This window comes from Mustela erminea, chromosome 5 (assembly GCF_009829155.1).
Source record: "Mustela erminea isolate mMusErm1 chromosome 5, mMusErm1.Pri, whole genome shotgun sequence".
Lineage (NCBI taxonomy): Eukaryota > Metazoa > Chordata > Mammalia > Carnivora > Mustelidae > Mustela > Mustela erminea.
In genome coordinates this window covers 116,110,726-116,133,599 of record NC_045618.1, presented here as the reverse complement: position 1 = coordinate 116,133,599, position 22,874 = coordinate 116,110,726, and the positions used below count along the sequence as shown (strand labels likewise).

The 22,874-nt window shown below is 48.8% G+C and overlaps 1 protein-coding gene across 3 annotated transcripts in view; it reads right to left on the bottom strand.

The window, feature by feature from the left end:
- Nucleotides 1-389: 389 nt before the first annotated feature.
- Nucleotides 390-22,874, bottom strand: part of SUSD6 (sushi domain containing 6) — a 93,256-nt gene continuing 70,771 nt past the window's right edge. For 2 of the 3 annotated variants that reach the window (XM_032344605.1, XM_032344604.1), the window contains 4 exons: nucleotides 9,539-9,736; nucleotides 8,408-8,546; nucleotides 4,646-5,073; nucleotides 390-2,494 (listed from right to left, as the gene is read on the bottom strand). In XM_032344605.1, coding sequence (XP_032200496.1) covers nucleotides 2,469-2,494; nucleotides 4,646-5,073; nucleotides 8,408-8,546; nucleotides 9,539-9,736 — 791 coding nt within the window. In that variant the 3' untranslated portion in view covers nucleotides 390-2,468. Of the gene's footprint in view, nucleotides 2,495-4,645; nucleotides 5,074-8,407; nucleotides 8,547-9,538; nucleotides 9,737-17,750; nucleotides 20,113-22,874 lie in introns of those variants that run through there. The other variant, XM_032344606.1, reaches the window with a different exon arrangement.

Here is a 22,874-nt window from a genome sequence, read left to right as displayed (position 1 = left end):
AACTGCTTCAGAGAAGTGCAAGATGAATGGGAGGCCTGGGCAAAGCCAATGACGTGGAGGTGGGGGGGTGGATGGAGAGTGCTTACACGAACTTCCCATTTATCCAGACTTTCTTTCCTACCAGGCAGGCAAATCTGGGCTTGTGTGAATGGCAGCCAAGGTGGAAGAAGGCTTTCCTCCCCCCGCCCCCCCCAAGGGTTAAGCCAGTCACCCATGTGGCTGAATAAACCCAAAACAAACAGCACAATCTCTTAGGGAGAAAACCCAGAGTAATGATATAAAAAAGGGTAAGAGCTTCCATTTTAAAAAATATTCTAGACCATTATTCTGGCTGTGAGCCCAACAGTGAGACTCTGGATCCCTCCACCATTTGTCCCTGCTTTCTTTCCTGGAGGAAGACAAGGGCACCCCTGTGGGTAAAGGAGAGCCCATGTGTGATGAGGCCACTAGGGTTCGTCGGGAACCCACCCTCCAGATGGGCCCCGTGCCAGCCCCTGCTGGCAGGCACGTCTCCGGAAACGGCCTCTTTGGAGGCCAAGGACAGGCCCCCCGTCTTCTGCGGGTCCCTCAGAGGCCTGCGTCCCAGCACCCCTGCCAACCTGCTCCAGATGAACCACGCCGGCCAGGGCTTTACGCACAGCATGTGAAGGCTCCTGGGTGGGGAAGGGGAGAGACATGGGGGTGCCCGCAGGCCCAGCAGGCACTGCCCTTACCCTGAGCGAAGGAAGACTACAGTGGTGCCAGGAGGCTGGGAACGAGCGGGTAGTAAAGTGCGTGTGAGAGGGATGCAGGAGGCTGAGAGGAGGCCATTCCCCTCATTTTTGTAGCGGCTCATGCCTGGAGCTACCCTGTTCTGTCAGGTACTGAAAATACAGGGGTTCTTTATTGTTTTCACTACCCCAACAGAGCGGCTCGGGGACGAGCAGAGGTGCAGAAGGGGTCAGTGACAAGTGTCTCAGCCCCAGTGCTTCAAAAACAGAACAGAACTAAGCACTCCTCCGTGCCACATCTGCAGATGGCAGCAGCCTGGCTGAGCTCTGCCACCCCGGCCTTGGTCAGCAGCCACAGGCGGCCGAGCGGGAGCCCCCGGCAGAAGCACCGGGGAGCACGGAGCCCACCCCCTTCGACGGCAGAGCCCTGGGGCCAGGCTGCCTGGCAAGCTTTCACCCACCGCAGAGCAGCAAGGCGGGGTGTCTAGAAGGCGGGGTGTCTAGCACAGTCAGCCCCTCTCCAGGTGCGCGGGGAGAGCAGGGAGTTGTCCGTTAGCTGCGACACGTGGAAGGGTGGGAGGGAAACACGATGAGGAAAAGCAGCGGCGCAGCAAGCAGCGGCAGGCTTCCTGGGCACAGTTACTAAGGCACGTGACTGTGGTGACGAGGACCCTCAGGACTGGGGCGGAGCTGCCTGCAGCTGCCTGGAGACTCGGTCTGTGCCTCTCAGGCTTCCTTCGTCACCACGAACCCAGAATGGGGGAACTGCCCCCAATGCCAGTGGCCTCGCGGGCATTCCGCAGCACCTCAGCAACTCTCCCGTCCCAGCAATGATTCACGCAGGCCCCTGTGGGCAGCAAGGAGGCGGAGGTTGCCAAGGATCCAACCCAGGAGGCAGCAGGCCACTTCCCCTTACACTCCAGTGAAACAGAGAAAACCAAGGCCAGGAAGGCCGATGCTGGAAGTAGGAAGTGAGGACTTGCGTATTAGGAAGACAGTCATTCTCAGCCACCTTCCTTCCCTCCCGCAGCATCTTCTCCATGCTTCTTGGAAACTCAGCAGGGCCAGGATCCAGCACCTCCGAGCTGGATGGCTGGGCGCTAGGGGAGCTTTGGCATGATTTTCCACATCCTGCATCCTCAGCCAAAGACATGTGCCACCAGTTATCAACCAAGGGCAGGCCAGGGACCCACATTCTCGCCCTAATCAGAGCCACCTTCGGATCTGCTCCTGCTAAGGGCAGTGGCGCCAGGCCAGCCCCAGCCCCAGGCCAGGTACCCTGTGCGGCAGAGGGCAGCAGTGCAGCCACTGAGGCCTGCAGGAGAGCAACCAGCCTGCGTGACAGGAGGACTGGAGGGGTCGGGGGTGGGGGAAGGCACAAGTAAACACAGCGGCTCTCAGGCCCGCGCGGGCTGGTGGGGTCTGCCGCCAAAGAGCTGGCCGCAGGGGATCCAGAGGGCTCAGGGAGAGGAAGAGTTCTGTCCAGCACATTCAAATATGTCCCCGACACAGATGGGAAGGCCGGGCTAGGCAAAATGCCAGCTCCTCCAGCTGTCCAGCAGGCAGATGGCGAGAATCTTCCTTGAGTTTCCAGCAAGGTGGGCGTGGAGGCCCTCAGAGATACAGAGATACACAGATACACAGGTGGCGGCTCAGGTATCCGGGTAGGGTGGCTGGAGTACAGGGTGCTCAAACCCACAGGGAGAGGGACGAAGGGCAGAGAGGACCGTCGCAGAGAGGAGAGGCCCATGGCAGCGCTCATGCTTCTTTCAACAGTGGGATATCTGCAGGAAGAAAGATTGGAAAGCACAGTTACCGCCCTGGGGCTCTCGGCAGCACACCTGACCCCACTTCAGGGTCTCCATGCAGGCCTGGTCTGAAGACATGAAAAGCTTCACTCAGGGCCGTCTGAGTGGCTCTGACAGTTAAACGTCTCCCACCTCTTGATTTCTGCTCAGGTCATGATCTCAGAGTCAGGAGACTGAGCCCCCGTGGGACTCCGCACTCAGTGGCCAGTCTGCTGCTTTCCCTCTCCCTCTCCCTCTCTCCTCCTCTGCCTCTCCCCCCACTCACGTTTTCTCTCTTCCCTAAAATAAATTTTAAAACTTAAGGAAAATAAGCCCCATGCATACCCTTCCAACAACTCTAAACCCCTCGCCCTTTCTCCAGGCCTTCCTTGTTCATCTTTCCCTCTATACCTGCTTAACAAAATCTGAATATTCAGTCTAGTACTCAAATCCCCTCTGGTCTCACCACCGTGGACCTCCTCTCTGCCTTGACTCTGCTGGTCTAGTTGCTTCTCTTTTTATCCCTAATCTCACCCTAAGAGGCTGCAGACCCCTGCTCAGGTCCCACCTCCTCCTTCAGGCCACCCACCAGCTGTGTGATACTGAGTAACTCACTCCCCTCTCTGGGTCTTGGTCTCCTTTTATGTTCACTGGGTTCCACCAATGCCTCGAGGTCCTGATTTCCTATGGTGCCATCAGGCCCTGACAGCTCAGTCCACCAGCAACAAGCTGGATAAACTGTGCACCACTCAATAAGACATGGGCACTAAAACTCTTGGTTCCATTATTTCGCAAATATAGGCCAGATCTCTCCAAAAGATTGACCATCCATGCAGGCAGACAGCAGGTTTCACAAGACTTTCTATCCTCTCAGAAACCTAACTAGCACCGGTGTAGATGGGTTCTCAAAAATGCTTGTTAAATAAATGGAACAAAGAAAGGCAGCAAGGAGAAGAAGGGGGAAGAACAGGCCCTGTCCAGGCTCCTGAGGAAAGGTGAGGGCCGAGAAGTGCACTGGGGACAGGCGTCCATAAGTGCAGACACATGATACGTGTATAGCTGGCTCTCCACGGGGTTACTGGCTTCCACCTTTAGAGTCAGGTCTAGCGACCCCTTCTTCAATTCTCTATTCCACCAAGAGAAAGGGCATGCTGCTGATTTCAGGAAACTCCTAAACATGATCTGCATTCAAGAATTTCCAACTTCTTTGCTTTAGGATACTCTAAGCGTCAGACATTAACTGGGCCCAGGACTCCCAGGGCACAGTTTCCTCGCTGGCTTTCAGAGGAGCCTGGTTAGTGCAGAAGCCGCCCTGTCCAAAGGGAAACAGCTAGGTTTAGGCCTCATCCTGAACCACACCAGGGTTTCATGTAAAGATATTGTTTAAAGTGACTGAGTCAATCCTGATATTCAACCCTTCAGGTTCCAAAAAAAAGTCAGGAAGTGGCAATTTCCCTCTACAGATGGCCTGCCACAGAGAAGCCCAAGTCACCTGCGAGGCAGCATGGCACTGTGGGTTATAAACACAGGCTTCAGAGCCAGATCCATCTGGCTTCAAATGCCAGCTCAGTCACGAATCGACGGGAAAGTGATGTATGTTTTGGCCTCAGTTTCCTCATCAGTAAAGTAGGAATGGTAGTAACACCTACTTGTCACGATCACTGTGAGGTTTATGTGAGGTTTAACTGAAATAGGGCAGGAGAACGATCACACAGGAGAGGCATACTCCTGTTTCAAATGAAACTGCTGAAAGCCCTGAAGAGAGACCAGCTCCAATTTTCACTGTAATATGACCCCATACCTCCTTGTCACTCCTAGCCTTTCGGGAACATAGAAATTATAACAGAAGAACAGACCCCGCTCCCGCCTCCAACCAGCTGTCCTCCCTTTGATTTAGCACAGCCTTGTAGCCACAAATAATTTTGGAAACTCCAAACTATCAAGATTCACAAACAGTCAAAAGTCTCCTATACAGAGCCCAAAGCCCCAGCAGGAGCTGAGGGTGAGACCTTATTTTATAGGCTAGCCCCCCAGGTATTAGCTTCCTTTGCCTCCAGTACCCCATTATTAGAGAGGCTCACAATCCTTCCTCACTCCCCACAAGGCCCCCAAGCAGCTCCTAATTCATGCTCAGTGCAGACCACCTACCATCTGTGTAGTCCTCCGATGTGAGGGATAAAAGGCTTTGTATGTCACTGTTCTCTGAATCTGGGGCTTCTTTGTATGCCGCTCGGCTGTTCCCTGAGCCGGCCACCCAGGAAGAGGTGGTCGCCTGATGCACCATCACAGTCTCAGAGCCTTGAGAACCCCAGGCTTCACACAGTCCAGACTGGCCCGGGGCCTCCTCCTCTCCACCGGCAGATGAACAGGCCCCCTGGTCCTGCAACTGCGGCTCCCTTGGCCCATTCCTCCCACTGGGCCCAGACCCTTCTGACAGCACGATCTGCACCCTGGGGTCAGCAGGTGGCACACAGTGACCGGAACTGCCATACACAGCTTCCTCATAGGACGGGAGCGCAACCTGGACTCCATCCACCATGATGGACACCTGGTCGCCAGATACTCCCTGGTCGCGCCTGCAGCCAAAGGAAAAGACAGACGAAGAATTAAAACACACAACTAGATGCCACGGCACCAACAGCACCAACCATTTCTGAGCACGTACAGTGTGCCAGGCACAGCACTAAGTGCTTTATCCCACTAAACCCTCACCTGAGCCCTGTCGGGGACAGATTCACTAAGAGTGCAGAGGAGGCTCAGAGAAGTCAAGTAACCTGCCTAGTCACACAGCAGGTAAGGGAGGAAGCTGGGATGTGAATCCAGTTCCGTCTGCTTCCAGAGACTCTGTTCTTACTCTCTGGGCACAGGTACCCAGCCCTTTTGACCTGTGCAGAAACTAGGAATCTAGAGACCTGAAAATAACGCCATCATTCAGCACAGTTGTAGACGTAAGAGCACAATGCCCGCATCTATCTGCGGATATACTGTCTGAAGACTTGGAAGTAGATACACTCTATGGCATGGGAATTAAAGCTCCATAAAGCGGTTTTTTAAAAAAAGGAGGGAGAAGAAGCACTGTGAAACACTGGAGTTGAAATCTAAGGAATTTTGTTCTTTTGACTCAGTTACTTTGTCCTTTTTTAAAAAACTTAATTGTATGTAAATTGTAACACAAACAACACACAAAAATAGAAAAAATATACAGCTTCTTGCTTTATCCCAGAGGTAACTGGAGTATAACCCCTACTAAGGTCAAGACAGAGAATGCTGCCAGCACCCCCAGACACCCTTGTTCCCACTGTCCCTCTGATCTCCTACCTCCTCACACCGAAATTAATCACTACCCTAACTTTCACGAAAATCATTCCTTTGCTTTCTATCTTAATAGTTTTACTGCCTAAACATGAACCCTTCAAAACTGCAACTAAGTTCTGCATATTTTCGATCTTGATGTAAGTGGGACATACGATGAATGTGTGTGTACATGTGTACAGGTACACGTGTACATGTGTCTGGCTCCTTTTATTCAGCTTGATGTGTATGAGATTTATTCACGCAAGCACCTTTCTTGGGATCACTTTTTAATACATATACACTTTCCACCCCATCTCCCCGCCCCCGATATTTTGAAAGTATGTTATTTTTTTGCTCATAAAACATTATTTGGCACAGTCCTCCCAAGAACATCTTCTCCTATGTAACTGCACCATCATTACAGTCCTGAAATTGAACAATGGTCTAAGACTGTAATACACTTTTCTAACTACCCCAAAAGAGATGTTTCAGCTGCTGTCTTGTCTGTTTTTTTTGAGGATCCAATTATGGATCATGCATTGCAGTTAGTCTTATTTCATCTCCTATCTTCTAGAATAGTCCACTCTAGAGTTTCTTTCATGACACTGACACTTTTTGTAGGGTCCAGGCTGGTTTCTCCTAGAATATTCCACAATCTGGACTGAACTGTTTCTTTGGGATGAAGATCCCAAGTCAGTGTTTGCCTGGAACACTGAGTCATCTGTGATGTGTGTCCTTCTCAGTACATTATGTCAGAGACACAGAAGGTTAAGGGCTGGACTGTTGTTATTAGCTCTGGATTTCCTCATCTGTACCTGCAAACAAAATCTGTGGCGCCCAATTCAAATGGTGCAGACGCTGTGAGGATGACAGAAATGGTACTCAGAAATGTGTGGAGGTTTCTGGAAGGGAAACTAATGGCAAGGGGGCAGAGAAAGCAGTGTGCATTCTGCTATGTGTTTAACTCCTGTTACTTAAAATGCTTTTTGTTTGTTTGCTTAAAACCTAGTATGTGCACACAGCACAAAATTTAAACAGAGTCCCTATTAAAAACCAAATCATTCTTCTACTCAAGTCAGGAAAAATCAGCCCATTACTTTGAACACACTTACCAGATAACTACAAGAGGAAAATATTCCCTAATTTGAATGACTTGACAAGCAGATCACCTTGACTTTATGTGGAAATACCTGATTCCTTCAAGTAAACAGTACCCTCCAGATCCTCTTTATTTTACTAATTGTTTAACAACCTTAAAAAAAAAAAAATAAATAGCTGCAGGGTTCCTGGGGGCTCAATAGGTTAAGGCTAAACTGCGGCCTTCCAGCTACTGTTCCCAGGGTCCTGGGATTGAGCCCTAAATCAGGCTCCCAGCTCTGCGGACAGCCTGCTTCTTCCCCTGCCCCTCCCCCTACCTGTTCTCTCAATCTCTCTCTCTCTCAAACAAATAAAATCTTGGGGGGGAAAAAAAAAAAAGCTGCAACCTGCTCTCCCAAACAAAACATAAAAAGGAGACAGAAAAATCACACCTAGAACATCAGGACTTAGCCTGGGCCTGGTCTGTAAATTCCAGACCAGGAAGCAAAAATTTTAAACAGTTTTGTTTGCTCCTCTGGGCCTGTGGATGGCGAAAGTGACTGATGAACGGCTGTGAGCGCACACAAACCATTCTCAGGGGAAAGAGGGGCTGCTGGGCCAAGCCAGGCAACCCCAGAGGCCAGGACAGGCCTGAAGAGGAGTCCCTCCTAAGGGATACACGCAGGGTCAGTCCCTGACCATCTGCCACCCACCCGCCATCTCATCTACCTCGTCTAGGATGACTTGTGGCTAATGCACTCACGGAAAAAGAAAAGTAACAAAGGCAGGCAAAAAAACCCCTATTTCTAGTGCGGTATAGTGCAGTGGTTGCCGATCCTAGCTGCATGTTAGGACCACTGGGGAAGTTTAAAAAAAAGAAAAACTAATGCCAGGCTCCCACTCCAAACCAAATTAATCAGAATGTCTGGGGGTAGGGGCCCAGGTGTTGGTATTTGTGTTTAACTCCCAGCAGATGCCTCTATGTGCAGCCAGGATTAGGAACTAGAGGGACAGGGCAGTGGCTGGCAAACATGAGTCTACATCAGAATCACCTGCAGCACTTAAGAAACTCAGTCACTAGGTCTCAGCCTCAGTTTCTCATTCAGTTGGTCTGGGTGGGGTCTGAAAATCTCCGTGCCTAATAAGTCCCCATGTGATGCCAATGCAACTGGAACCACACTTTGAGAACCACCAATGTAGGGCAAATGACGTGGCTCAGGGACTGGACATATTTATGTTTAATTCTCCAGGCAGTCATCATCTAGAGGGATGACCTTGACTTAACCTCTCTGAGCCTTAGCTTCCTGATCTACAATGTTCCTGTGAAGATAAATCTAATGCAGGCAAAGTGATAAGCACAGGGCCAGCCACATCCAGGAGTCAAACACACAGGAGGGCATCCCCTTTCCCAGGGCATATACGGCAGAAGAGGCTGCTGGTCTCGCAAGCACCCCTGTGCAGTCAGAGGCCAGACCCCATGATGTGCGCCGCCCCCCCCCCCCCCCCCCCCCCCCGCCGCTCCACCCCACAAGGGCTCACCTGCTGTGATGGAACGACTTCAGCTTCGGTTGCAGTAGCACAAACAGCACCACGAGGAGGAGAATAAGCGCCACGGAGCTGGCAGTGGAAGCCACTATGGATAGTGTGGGGACCCCCAGGGACGTGTGGGCATCTTTGTCTACAGAAATAAACCATCGCCAGGATTAGGTTATACCCAGACCCGGAACACAGAATTCCCACAGCTGACCTCATCCAAGGTCCCCTGCCTGGTACCACAGCTCGGGCCACTTTAGAAGTTGATATGCAGAACAGTGTTTACATACAAGGAAAGGGGCCACTTCCCCATCCTGTTTCTAAATCTAAAATTCATTTCAGACCTGTGTGGGCCATCTCACGCCTACCTTCCCCAACCCCCCAAGATCTGGCCTTTACGAACCCCTTCTGAGGCTGCCCTCAGGGCCATCAGGCTGGTAGACATCTACCACTTCCATGTCCCCGGCCTTCCACAGTCTGAGGTCCTAACCATGTTTCCCGCACGTGGCAGGAAAACTGGTAAGAACGGGGCTGTATAACCCCCTGTTCTAAGATCCTGTGACTTCAGCTGTAAATCTCAGGCTGGTCCCCAGCCTTCTCTGGGTGTGTCATGGTCATGGGGCCCGAGTGTGAAGCACAAAGACGGCTGTCTGACACACGCTTTCCTGCAGGCAGCTGGAGTTTCCTGTCATGCACGACAGGCGGAGGCAGGAGGGGGAGAGGTCTTCTGTCCAGCTGGACTATAGCTCTATAACAAAACAGTCCATTTCCATTCAAAGTAAAATAATATAAAAGAGACACTCCAGAAGGTGTTAGCAGAACACGGTCAAAGGTCACCAGCACTTGGCTGGGCAAACAGGAGATGCTGAGCATCAAAGGGACTTTACATAGCAGAACAGAGGCCTCAGTAAAGCTACAGAGCCCCTCGGTGGCTCAGCTGAAATGCAGCAGGACACACACCAGCAACCCCAGATGTCCTGCACAAAGACATGAAATCCCAAAGGAAGGGAGGCCGCAGGGCATCAAAGGAGCTACACTGCCCCGTGGCACAGGTGCTCTGGAGGAAGTGGGCACCACTGCTTTCAGTTTACAGGAAGCAGAACCCCAGCAGTCCCCCTTAGCATCTGCCAGACTGACCTTCGTTGAGACGGCAGCTGATCTCCATGGCTGGCTTCCACTCTCCATTCTTACAGGTCAGGTACTTGTAGTCGCCTTTCAACATGTAGCCTTCGGCACACAGGTACTCAATGACGCTGCCCGCGTTCAGGGGGTCTCTGCAAGGCCGGGGGTGGCAGATGTAGCCACCATTCTCTGGCTCTGGTGGCAGCGAACACACTGCAAAGACAGAGAGAGTGCACGGTGCTACAGTGCTGGGGTCTTCCAGTGGGAATCCCGTCCGCGACGGTGAGCCAGACAGTTCCACAGGAGGAACTAAGAGCCATTCCCTTGGAAAGGCTGTTGGCCAAACTCTGGAAATTCAGGTTGCCAAGGACACAGGGAAGCACGCTGGCCACAGGGAAAAAGTCTGGCTGCTTGCAACATTGCCCCTTTCCCTTGGCACGTGCCTGGAGAGGACTGTATCCATGAGGGAGTGACAGACTCTGACAAAGTTGTGAACTCACAGAGATCTAGCACATAATATGGTTTTGATAAAACCTACTGGGACACACAAAGAATCAGAGTGAAAGGTGGTAAAATACGGTCAGCCTGGGAAGGAGACACAGTACCCCTGTTTCCAGCATCAATACAAGCGAGGAGTCCATTGTGTGAAAAAATGTGCCTTCATGGCCTGAGAGGGGATATCTGATGGATTCCTAGGCCCCCTCTCAAGCCCCCACCTTCTGACTAGAGTAGTCACTGCCAGCACTTGTCTCTGCCCCACAGTAAAAGCCACATGTTTTGTTCAGGTAGGACTACTTAGCTTTAGAAATACCTTCCCCTCCCATCCTATTTATGCTGACAGCTCCAGGAGAAGGGGATCATCACGCCCCTTTGTCGATGAGCACACTGGCCGACAGAAGCTGAATGACTTGTAGCCAAGCGTAAGGCAGTGTATAAGGGCAGACCTACCCAGTCGACTCTGTCAAGAGTAGCTCGAGAAGAAGGGGACTCTCATGCCATGGCCTGCCCTTCCAATCCTGGACAGATGCTGCAGAATGGATTACAGGGTGTCCCTAGCTATGATAGGAGAGACATAGCAAGGGCACAAAAGGAAGTGCTGTTTGGAAGGCTGGGCTGCGGGAGAAGATGTGCAGGCAGGATAGCCGGGTACCATGAACTTCAACTTTCCAAAAGCCATACTAATACAAGAAAGATAAAGGCAGGGTGCCTGGGGGGCTCAGTGGGTTAAGCCTCTGCCTTCAGGTCATGATCTCAGAGTCCTGGGATCAAGCTCCGCATTGGGCTCTCTGCTCAGCAGGGAACCTGCTTCCCCATCTCTGCCTGCCTCTCTGCCTACCTGTGATCTCTCTCTCTGTCAATAAATAAATAAAAATATTTTTTAAATGCTTAAAAAAAAAAAAAGATAAAGGTTTTCAAAGGACATCTGATTTTGCTGACAGATACCCTGCCCCTATCCTGACTATCACAAGAACATCTGTATGAAAATAAGAACTGCTGGTTTTTCTGTTTTTGGTTTTTTGTTTTTTTTAATCCCCCCCACTTCCTCTACCAGATCTGGAGTCTGACTGTGCCCCATCCTGTTCACTGGCCTGCCCACCACTCCTTCGCACACACATGCCCTCACAGTCTCTCACCAAATACCACTTCCCTTCAACCTGCAAACTGCTAGTAAGCACACTGACTGCCAGCCGGGCGTGGGGGTAGGGTGGGGGGTGGTCCTGTCAAAGAAGAGCTGATAGCTCCCTGACTACAAGTGCCTTATTGCTGAGGTGGGGAGAAAAGACTCATTTGCAAAGATTCACTAGAAGATAAGGCCAGGGTGGGTGGCCCGGGGATCCACAGGAGAGGTGTGGGCAGCTTCTCTGTTTTCTGAAACTAACAGATGAGACTAAATAAGCCAGGGACACGCCTTCTTCCCACGCCACCCACCTCACCCGAAGTCTTGAACAGGAGGAGGACAGACCCACCACACCCCTTCTGATGCCTCCTCCAACTCTAGCCAACTGGTTCAAAGAAGGTGGCCAACTGGATTTCCAAAGAAACCTCTACAAATGGCTTTACTCTTTACACTTTCCTTCTTTTGTTCAGGGCAACAAGCCTGCCACAGATCCCCCGGCTCTCCTAGCACTGTGTCTAATTGGGGCATTTCCGAGGCATAATTAAAGCTGAGCACTGCAGGGCGGCTCCATGAAGCAGGCAGGACCCACTCACAGGTCTAGTGTCCTGGGAAAGGTGGTCTCAGAGGAAGAACGGCTCATTCTGAAGCCACTCCGGCTTTGCTGGTATTCCTGCCCATAAAGCCCACATCTGCACGAATCTTTGCGAGGAACCCTGGAGACCACCGAGCATTCATTTGATCAGTGAAAAAGAATGAGGTCTACAAAGAAGTGACTTGCAGTTTCATTTCATTTCAATTCAACTAGTATTTATTGATTATTACGTAGGTGTCATTGTGCTACACTCTGAAAAAGGTTAAAAAAGATAAGCACTTCAGGTACCTGGAGCCAAATAAGGATATGACAAATAAGTATACACATATATTTTATTTTATTTATTTATTTTTAAAAAAGATTTTATTTATTTATTTGACAGACAGAGATCACAAGTAGGCAGAGAGGCAGCCAGAGAGAGAAAGGAGGAAGTAGGCTTCCTGCTGAGCAGAGAGCCAGATGCGGGGCTAGATCCCACGACCCTGAGATCATGACCTGAGCCGAAGGCAGAGGCTTAACCCACTGAGCCACCCAGGCGCCCGAGTATTCACATATATTTTAAAAATTGTTTTCTTTATGGCTTCTGGGTTTTGTGTCTAAAGGACATTTTCCCTTCTCTGAGGTTATACGCGTACCCCTCAGTGTTTTTTTCGAGTGGGTCTTTGTTATGTAAATAATAATTTTATGAGGAAAAAAAATCGTAGGAAATACATACACATGATATGTAAACCCTCTCCTGCCTCTGAGTCACTCAGTTCCTCTCTTTGAAGGCACTGCTCCCATTTCTTTCATATTCTTCCAAAGATACTCCACACACAGACATTCTAATACACCTCAAAAAACATGATTAGTGCCACAAGACAGGGAGCACAATACAGGAGAGAACACATCTTGTTCAGGATAGAGTAGGTGAGGTTCAGGAAGGGGGCAGCATTTCAAGTGGGGCTTTACATCAGAGGAAGGTTTAAGCAAATGCAGAGAGATAGGAAAGTATAGGTAAAACCTAGATAATATCAAGCAGCCCTGGTTAGCTAGGTTGCATAATACAACAAAATTCAGAAAAAAGTGATAAGCAATGGAACCATCTTGCAGAGGGCCTTGACTGCAACAGGTGTTTGTACTATGTTCAAAGGACAAAGGGAGATTTTGAGGGGTCTTGAGAGGGCAGAATTATAAGAGAAGCTGAATCTGATCAAAGACGGACAGAGCTCGAGGGAGCCTTAGAGTAAGTCAACAGTAGAGCAACGCTAGCACGGTAAGGTTAAGTGCACGCACTTGTTTTATGTTTCCTATGACGGTCAGACAAAGGGGACAAGCTAAATGCATAGGGCTCAGCATTGCAATGAGGCTGTCCTGGGTCCAAGGAAGTAAGGAGGCTGTGGAAGTAAAAACGAAAAGGGGTGGGTAGGTGGAGGCAAGGTCATTTTAAGACACCAGGAACACAAGAAAAAAATATTGCCCTGCTGCCCAGTCAAACATCAGAGCAGGAGAGTCATGGCAAAGAGCAGATGTTCCAGAGGACCCTCTCAGTGATGCCTGGGTTAACAAGGGAAGAGCATTGGGAAGAGCAAATAATCAGTCTTCTGGAAGCCACCCTTCTGGGCAAGAGGCTGACTTACTCTATGCATCAGGCTCTCTCTAACAACCCTTGGTCCACAGAGGGAGTTTCAAAAGCTCTGTTCTCAACCGCAAGAAGAAAATGAACTCATCTGATTTGGCAAAGCTGCATAATTTTTAAAAGAGCGAGAAAGCCAGAAGATAGAAATTTTACAGAAAAAAATCAATTAATTCTCCTTAGCTTCCTTCTCTGCTTTCCATTATCTCCTATAGCCACTTAGGCCTCCAGTGAGCACAGGAAGCAGCGAGGTAATTCTTCAGGGGCTGCAGAGTGCCTGGCGCACAGCAGTCTTTCAGGGAAAGGCCATCCAACCGGTTGGGGAGGGGACAGATGCAGTAGACGCACAGGAAGCTGGCTGATCTTCCACTCCAAGTCACTGTAGCCTCAAACACTTGGTAGAAAACAAGAACCCTCCATCAGCCCTTCTAAATGGGTTTTGTTTTTGTTGTTGTGGGGACCAGCCTCTTAGGAGGAGGAGGAAGAGGCAATAAACAAAGCAAACTCTGTAAGATTCTGTAACAAGAAAATCAAAGGGAGCTCCAGGAAGGGGCCCAGGATCAAACTGTTCAGTTTAACAAACTGAACAAGCACTTGAGCCCCTGCAAAGGGCGGTGTAGGGAGGAAGGAGTACTACCACCAGCCTGAGGAGGGGAAAGAGATGTGCATTTTAAGACTCAACAAAAGAGGTTTCTTCTGGCTGATGTCAGTTCTCAAGAAAACACCCTACTCCCAAACACTGGGACTGAGGGCTTAAGAAACTGTCAGTGTTCACTTCCAGGTTTAGACTAAATCAGAGGAGTAACATTGAGAATACAATTGAGCACAGAGAAGCAGCTGCTTAATCAAGGTATCCAAAGAAAGGATGGCCAGAGAAAAGCTTTCCTGGGAATTCAGGGGACAAGAAAAAGGCTCCCCCAAATCCAGCACACAAACCCAGCAGCTGCAATCATCAGGGACACCACTGGAAGCAGTACTGTAAATGTCCCTATTTGGTTGTTATTCCATCAAAGGACTGGAGCTCGCCTCTCCCCACAAGTCATCCTAGGAGGGCCACCCATGTCACAGGACCATGTGACAGACTTCTGAGACCCACAAAAGGTTTATAATTTAGAGAAGACAGACTCACATATATCCAACTCTAATGTAAATCAAAGAAGGAAGTGTTAAAAGGTTAGCTTTTCTACTAGCCTGACACCTCTTACTCATCTGAGCACTGGTGAGACCCCAGGGCAAAGAGAAACAGGATCAAAAAAATAAGGAGGGGAGGAAGGACCAGATGGACACCACGAACAGAAATATAATGGAGCCACATAGGTAATTAAAAATTTTCTGCTAGCCACATTGAAAAAGTAAAAGGAAACACATGAAATGAATTTTAATAATCTATTTTATTAAACCTACTATATAAAAAATACATTAGTGATTACATCTCAACATGTGATCGATACACAAATATATTGAGATATTTAATTTTTTTTCATTATTAAGTCCACACTTACAGCCCATCTCAAGTCAGACTAGCCACACTTCAAGCTCTCAGTAGCCATATGGGGATTGGAGCCTGTACAGCACAGATCGTGCAGGAGAGTCCGTGTCTGAGAATCAGAGGAGGTGTCTGGGGATGGGCAAGCTGTGGGGAGGGTCCGGAGCCACACCCCAGCATAGGAGATAAGAGGTGATGAAGCAGATATGAAGGGAGACCTGGGCAATGAGAAGCCAGAGGAAAATCAAGGCAAAAACAGACAAAAAGGTGTTCAGATGTGCAGTCTGGTGTTTTGGTTTTTTTGTTTGTTTGTTTTTTGTGGTTTTTTTTTGGACATAAAACAAGGAAGGTAATAATTATGGCAAACAGATAGCCTATTACATGTGCCAGGCACTCTTGTGAGCTGTCTCTTAACATGAAGCAGGTGCTATATTATTTCCTAAGAACAATGGGGCTCAGCTGAGTTGAGAAATCTGTCACAGATCACACATTTGTAAATGACAACGGTGGGCTCAACAGGCACTCTCGTTCCTGCGTGCCGTACTGCGGCTCGTCCCGACACACTAAGCCCAAGCTTCTGGAACGTCCTGCTAACATTGTATGTGACAGGACAAGTCATCCTATAGTGTGAAAAGACTAGCTCACACAGAGGTGCCATGAAAACCTCCCAAGAAAGCTGGGAGTGGACATTCAGGACGAATGTAGAGGCAGGGGTGGGGGAGGTAGTGATCACATCTGACTAGAGTTAAAAGCTTTCTTCTGAGGCTGCCCTTAAACATCTCAGGACTAACATTTATTGACCAACTACTAAATGCCAAGCACCAGTCCAAACACTTTACATATGTAACTCATTTAATTTCACAAAGACCTTGTAAGAAACATAATTACTATACAGATTATTAGATGAGTAAATTGAGTGAAGTTAAGACACTTGCTCAAGGGCACCAAGCAGAAAGGGGCAGAGTCAGGATCTGAACCCAGGAAGGCTGACTTCCCTTTGCATGGCACCAGGCAGAAACAGAGGGTCTCCGAGCCCAACTTCTCCTCCCATACCCACGTCTTGGAAAGGGAGCTCAGTGACAAAGACAATTTGGGTACTGCCTGTGGACAGTGGGCTCTATGACACAACAGGACTGAACCAGATGTCCTCTGAGGTCTCTTCTGACATTTGCAAACTTGTCTGAAGTTGGCTGAGTGGCTGGCCTCACCCCTACCCAAGATTCCTTAGTCAAAGTCCTGTAGCCAGGGTGGTTTTCAGGCAAGCACGAGGTGTGAGGTGCTTCTCCCAAAGAAACCTCTGCACCCCTCTGGGCAGATTCCTGCCTCGGGTGTGTAGTGGGAACAGGAAAACAGCAAGAGGAGTTCTCTTACTCAAGTGATACCCAAGGGCTGCTTCTGTCCCTGGCATCCCCCAGCTTTCTGCCTTCCTGACCACCCCCAGCAAACAGTCAAAAGTCTCAAACGATGGCAGCGAGAGGGAAGAGACAATTTCTCATGCCATTTGCAACCTTCCTCTCCTGGAAGACAAACCTCAGCACTCAGACAGGAAGCCATTGTCCAGCTGGGATCCCTTTTCTCATGAGAACTTCCCACGTGCTGGGGGAGGGCCAGACAGACACAGCTCAGGCCTTTCTCAGGGTGTGGTCCCAGGGCTGGGGCACCGGAGAGAAGGGGGGACCCACCCATGGTTTAGGCTGCCTCTACTGCTCCTCCCAGGCCCCCTCCCCCATTTTCCCCTACAGAGGCCTAGGGAAGTGGGACTGGTTTCAGAGTCTGTCAGTCTTGTCAGTCTGTCAGTCTGTCAATCTGGGTCCCTCCCCGCCTCTCTCTCCCTCCACTTCACAGCAAAGGGGAGATGCAAGCCATGGGTTCAGAGCCAGAGAGGAGGACCATCTTCATGGTACCCTGCTGCAGAGAGGAAACTCTTAGAACCTGGAAGCAGCCAGCAAAGCCCCCAGCTGTTTTGAAAGAAGGGCTCCCCTCCCGGGAACCCTGACCTGAAAGCACATGGATCATCTGGACTCCCACCCATCGTTGGAGATTGAGTCCCAAGTCACCAGCTCCAGAAAACCATTCCAAAGAGCACTGTCAGGGAGAACAGAGCAGCACAGGGTAGCGCTCACCAGCACAGGTCTAGAATGAGAGCACTGGAGTCACACTGCTAACCATTACCCCTGTATGGGCTGGGCGCCATCTTCTCATTTCTGTGACCTTGCTAAGTAAGTAAAGTAGGGATCCTAAAGCACGGTGTCTACCTACAGGGCGGCTGTGCGCGTGAGTCACAAGTACACAGGTAAAGCGCCTGGTACCTGGTACCAGGTCTGTTATATACTAAGTGCTCAACAAACAACAGCTTTATTATTCCTCCTTTGTGTTCCCATAACACCTGCATTCTCTATCAACTGTCACCGTGTGGTTGGCTCTGCAATAATCACTTCTCACAGGTCAGTCCCCCGCCCCCACACCTACCCACCCAACCCCCGGGGCAAGTATTTGTTCTGCTCATTTCTTATCCCCAGATCTTGGCACAAAATCTGGAGGACAGAAGATATTTGGTAGAAAACTGCTTTGATTGTGTGGGCAAAATTCTGCCCACACTTCAAGGCACTGTCATGTTCCTGATTTGACATGAGGCAAGGACAAGTAACAGCCAAGAGAATCCCCCTGCAAGGTACAGCTCATGTTCTCTAAATCTGGTATGAAAACATCCTCCTGACCTGACAGGATCAGGGCCAGGTCAGGGCAGAGCATGGTCTTGGATGTCAGCCAGAAGAGTTTCGGTTTGACTCAGGGGCCCAATCTGCAACTCTGTCAATGGCCTGAACTGCTTTGAGTATTATTACTTCTTGATAGTCATTCCCACCCGCAAGCAGTGTTTAAGAGGAAGGATAAAAACGAGACCTAAACGATACTCGCATGATGTCTGGCACATATCAGGAACTGATAAACTTTACATTCATTTTCACGTAGCAAAGCAGACCTTTACTTCTGGTTTTTGGAATGGGGTAGGGCAAAGGCTTTGGCAAAAATAAGAAAACAGGTTGTTGGAGGACTGTCTGGCTATCTGGAGACAGGACAGGCCAAGAATAGAGCAGGATGAGCCTTTGGTCAGGGGGTGTGTTGCTTTGCTTTCCCCTTGCTCCAGCTCACTGACACCAGCCCCTTCCCCCACTTGCCTTCTCAGCAGAGCAGTCTGGGCTGCTCTCTTGACTGACAAATGGCCTCCATATGGCCTGTTACCCTTTTACCTCCTCCCATTCTTGCAGCTCAGGGACTCAGGGGAACAGGCCGCCAGCTATGGCTGTGCCCCCACCACTCCCCCTCCTACTGTCATGAGTGCTAAAGGAAGGGCGGCCAGGAGGACCACTGGCCTTCATCCTATTCCCTCCAGGCCTGGAGCGTCACCCAGTGCAGTGATCTACAGAGCAAAGCCCACATGACAGTGGGATGACAGCAGAGCTGGCAAGTCAAGCCATTCCATGTGCACGAACAAATGTTACTACGCATCCTTTGACAGTGGTAGTGATGAAAGGGTTAAGGGAAAGAAGATGATGTTTATTTTTCTTTTTTTTCACCAACTGCTACTTCCTGGTCTCACCTCCTTCACCCTACCATCTAACTAAGTTGTACATGTGTTTGCTCTCCCCGCTCAGAATCCCCCATCTCCAAGAGGATGCAGGCTAGTCCTCTGGAGAAAGGTCCCCTTCTGCTGCCTAGCGCACTGTTCAGCTCCAGAAGGGTCACTGATAAGCAGGTGATAATTAGCACTCTGGCTTGGAGTCTGAAGCAAGGCTGAACTCAGGCGCGAAGATCAGGGTTGGGGTTTCATTTCCCACTCTACTCGTAACTCCTAATGCCAAGGCCAGTGCCACGCATACACAGTAGGCCCTCAAGAAACATAAACTTAAATTTAAGACAGATTCAGTGATTTCTCTTGTCCAGCAGAATGGAAGCAGAAGAGAGGAAGAGAATGAACACGTATCACCAGCTGCCGCCCTGGGCGCTTCCAAGCTGCCAACCCATTTAATTCTCCCTCCTACCAGGAAGGCAGTAGAATACTCAGTTTGCTCAGACAAACAAAAGCTTTGAAGAATTTAGTAATGTCTGAGGTTACCTGGCTACTAAGCATTACAAGTCTGGATTCAAACTCTAGTTTGCCCTTCTCCCTCTTACACAGAAGCTCCTTGATTACAGATGTGAGCAGAAAAAATTTACCCCAAGACCTACAAAGGTATAACACGGGGTGGGGTAGGACTGACAAAAGTTGCAGTGTCCTGTCTGGAGAAGAATGTGAACAGGCGAGTTTACCTGTGCCCAGAGGACTCAGCTCAAATCACAAGTGGGCCCACATTTTTCAGGAGCAATGGGGTGGGTTGGGGGGGGAGTTTCCTTCACTAACCCCTGAAGAGTGACAAACAAGCTATTTAGGGACTGCCGTTACCAAAGCTGCAAGAGGAGAACGTATGGGGGCATTTTCAGCTAAGAAAGTCTTCCTAAGCAGTTTTCCTAGAAGGATGTATGAAAGGAAGGTTGTCACTAAACGCAGAATGGGGAGGTGAATTAGAATTGGACAGTGGGCTGATTTCTGGGCCAGCTCCTGGAACACAAAGGGTCACTGGGGCATCTCTGCCAAAGCCCCAAATAATAAGCCTCTGCCATGTGCCACCAAACAGTGACTCGGGCAGTGTTCTGCTTCTCCAAGGTGCTCAACAGAACACTGTTACTCACTGAGGCCCTACCCAACTTCAAAGAATAAAAGGAAAGAATTGGTATAAACTCTGACTACAGATGGTGACAGAGAGCAGGTGTGGACTAAATCAACCAACAAAACACCATAGTTCCCTGAAAACCAATCACCAGTAACTGAGGGGCAAAGATTTGAATGGTCTTTCTGAAGAAAGATGTGACTGAGTCTCCTCATGACATATAAACTATAACTAACAGACAGTCTGAGCTGTAAACATGAATTAAGGGAAATTCCACAGAAGCAAACTCAGAAGGGTGGATAAAATGGACAGCCACACCACTCAATGTCTACTACCCAAAGAACTATCAGTCACAGACCCCTAGCAGAGCATCTCAGTGGAAAGAATCCTCATTTATAGGCCCCAAGAGGGAAATATGCATACTGCATCTCCTACAAGAAACTGATTATCCCTACAACTCAATCAATGAGAAATCGTCATCACCATGAACTGCTGCTTTTCTCCAACGGACTTTGGTTCAAATCAACCCCTCCCAACTTCCTCCTCCATAAAATAAAGTTCCTCTATTTTGTCTGTTGGACTTATCTCTATGGTTTTGTCATAGTTTGCATGTCCCGAATTGCAATTCTCTGCTATTCCTAAGTAAACCCATTTCTGCTGGTAAAACAAAGGACTTTTATTTTTAAGGTTAACACAAAGGTACGCCATGAAGTAAGCCTTGTACATTCTGTGGGGGCTCAAGTCGGGCCTGACTTTACCATAAGTCAGGGACAGGAAATATAAAAGGAAAAGGTTTTTTTATTTGTTGCTGTTGTTGTTGCTGTTGTTTAGGGCGAGTGGGGGTAATGAAGCCCTTACAACCTTTGAACCCATAGGTATAAGGCACACGGTGACAATGGGCATAGGCAGTTGGGAATCCACAGTTATGAAGTCCACTGATCTGGGTATTCTTCCTCCTCTGTCTTGTGGGGGATGGGATTCTCTTCTTGAAACACTTGATCTTAAACCACTCTGTCTCACATGGCCACCACAGAAAACACAGCTTATCAAGACTTCTTGATTTCCTTTGTACCTCCTAGAAAGTGAACTTACCACCCTGTGCCACCATCAGCTGATCAAGGATAATGAGGAGTCAAACTCTCCCAAGGGTTTTTGTTGTTCTTCTCTACCTTTTAACATTTGGGTCTTTCTAAAATTCTGGACCAGAGGGGGCCACTGAGGTCAATGGAGAGGTGGCCTGCCACAGGGTACTCTGTTCCTTCTCCCAAGCATGGGAGGCAATCCTTCCCAATTGCTTTTCTCTGAGGCCTATTTATGCCTCTTTTAAGAAACTTTAAAAACAGCAGGGATCCATTAAAATCCACTGTGAGGTCCAAGGCAGGGCACATGGCTCTCAAGGCGCTTTCCAGAAGACTAAGACTTGCCTCCCCTTTGATTTAGCCTGTGTATTTACCATCCTGGCTCCAGCACAGTGTGGAAACTCCTAAATAACTAAGCAGAGCATCCTCAGAACAGATTAGTAAAGGCTGGGCCCAGACCAGGTCAGAGTCCCAGTAGGATGTCAACTGTGCTCTTACTAATCATGCTGAGGCCTGTGCTCCTGTCACCATTCTCACACCGCCCCATCTCTCCTGGTCTTTGGACCCCTGACTCTGCCAAGTCATTTCTGACTAACCAGTCCAAGATCCCTGGTCAGAACATATTGCCCGTTGCAGTCTCGCCCATTCTATGTGTCAGTAGGTAATTATGCTCAGATGTCACACAGGTAAACAGAAAATACCCTTTAACTTTTTGTCTTCCAAAAAGCGGGTTTAATAACTTTCACCCAGAAGAGAGTGAAAAACATTTAAAAGTGTTGATTCTTAATATCCCTGGGTTTCACTTTCCTAATAGGAATTACACTTCAGTAATTTAACAAGTATCTATTAAACACCCACATACCAAGGCGCCAGGTTGGTGCTAGAAATTCAAGAGTAAATAATACACGGTTCTGTCCCTAAAGACTTTAGACTCTTTGAGGGCATCGATAAGGATCCCCAACCAGGTAATAGTAATATTTACTCTGCTTATCTCCTAGAGTTCATATAAGGATTACATTTATCCATTCATTCTTTCCACAAGTCTTTACACTAAGTCCCAAAGCACTGTTGCAGGCAAGGGGAGAAGAAGAGGGGCAGATGAAAAAGACATAGACTCCCCTCTCTGAAAGCTTACTGTCTAGTACGTAACCATAATGGACACACATTAGAAATCAACAGGAAGTTCTGAAGAAGGACTGATCTAAGGAGGAAGAGATCAGAAAGGATGCAACAAATGGTATTAGAACTCTGACTTTTGGGGCAAGCAGGATTATGACCATGGGATGTGCTCGCTTCGGCTAGACTCTTTGAGGGCATCGATAAGGATCCCCAACCAGGTAATAGTAATATTTACTCTGCTTATCTCCTAGAGTTCATATAAGGATTACATTTATCCATTCATTCTTTCCACAAGTCTTTACACTAAGTCCCAAAGCACTGTTGCAGGCAAGGGGAGAAGAAAAGGGGCAGATGAAAAAGACATAGACTCCCCTCTCTGAAAGCTTACTGTCTAGTACGTAACCATAATGGACACACATTAGAAATCAACAGGAAGTTCTGAAGAAGGACTGATCTAAGGAGGAAGAGATCAGAAAGGATGCAACAAATGGTATTAGAACTCTGACTTTTGGGGCAAGCAGGATTATGACCATGGGATAAAGGAGAGCAGGAAGAACATCTAAGGGGGAAATGAGAGCACCATCACAGGCAGAGAAGTAAGAAGAGGTCTGTATGGAAAGCAGCAGAAGCTCCCATGTTTAACCGGAGACAGCTGACATTTAGAAAATCAGGCTGGCACCACAACGGGAAGATCCTGAATATGAAGCTGAGAATTAAAAAATACTGGGTTCCTTTTCCATAAAATGAGATTTTAAGGACCTTTCCAGTTCTAAAATGCAAAGTGATGTTGCTAATAATAAAATGAAAGCCTGCTCTCTAGAACTAATCCAGCAGAAAGAGCCAGCCATATAAACGTACCTGCCTCCTCTCAAAACTATTTTTCAACGGAGCAGGGTATGCTGCTGTGGTGGAGACGGAACAGGGAAGGTTCAAGAACTTCATCAGAAGGACAGAGAGGAAAATCATGTGAGTTTTCTGGTGCAGATTCATCATGCTGCCTAAGTTTGCCTAGGTGTGTGTGTGCGTGTGCGTTTGTATGTGTGTGCGTGCATGCGTGTGTGTGTGTGAGTGTGTGGTGGGGGGTAGAATGCTAGGAAAGAAATGGAGGGATTGGAGCAGAGAAAAGGAACACAAAG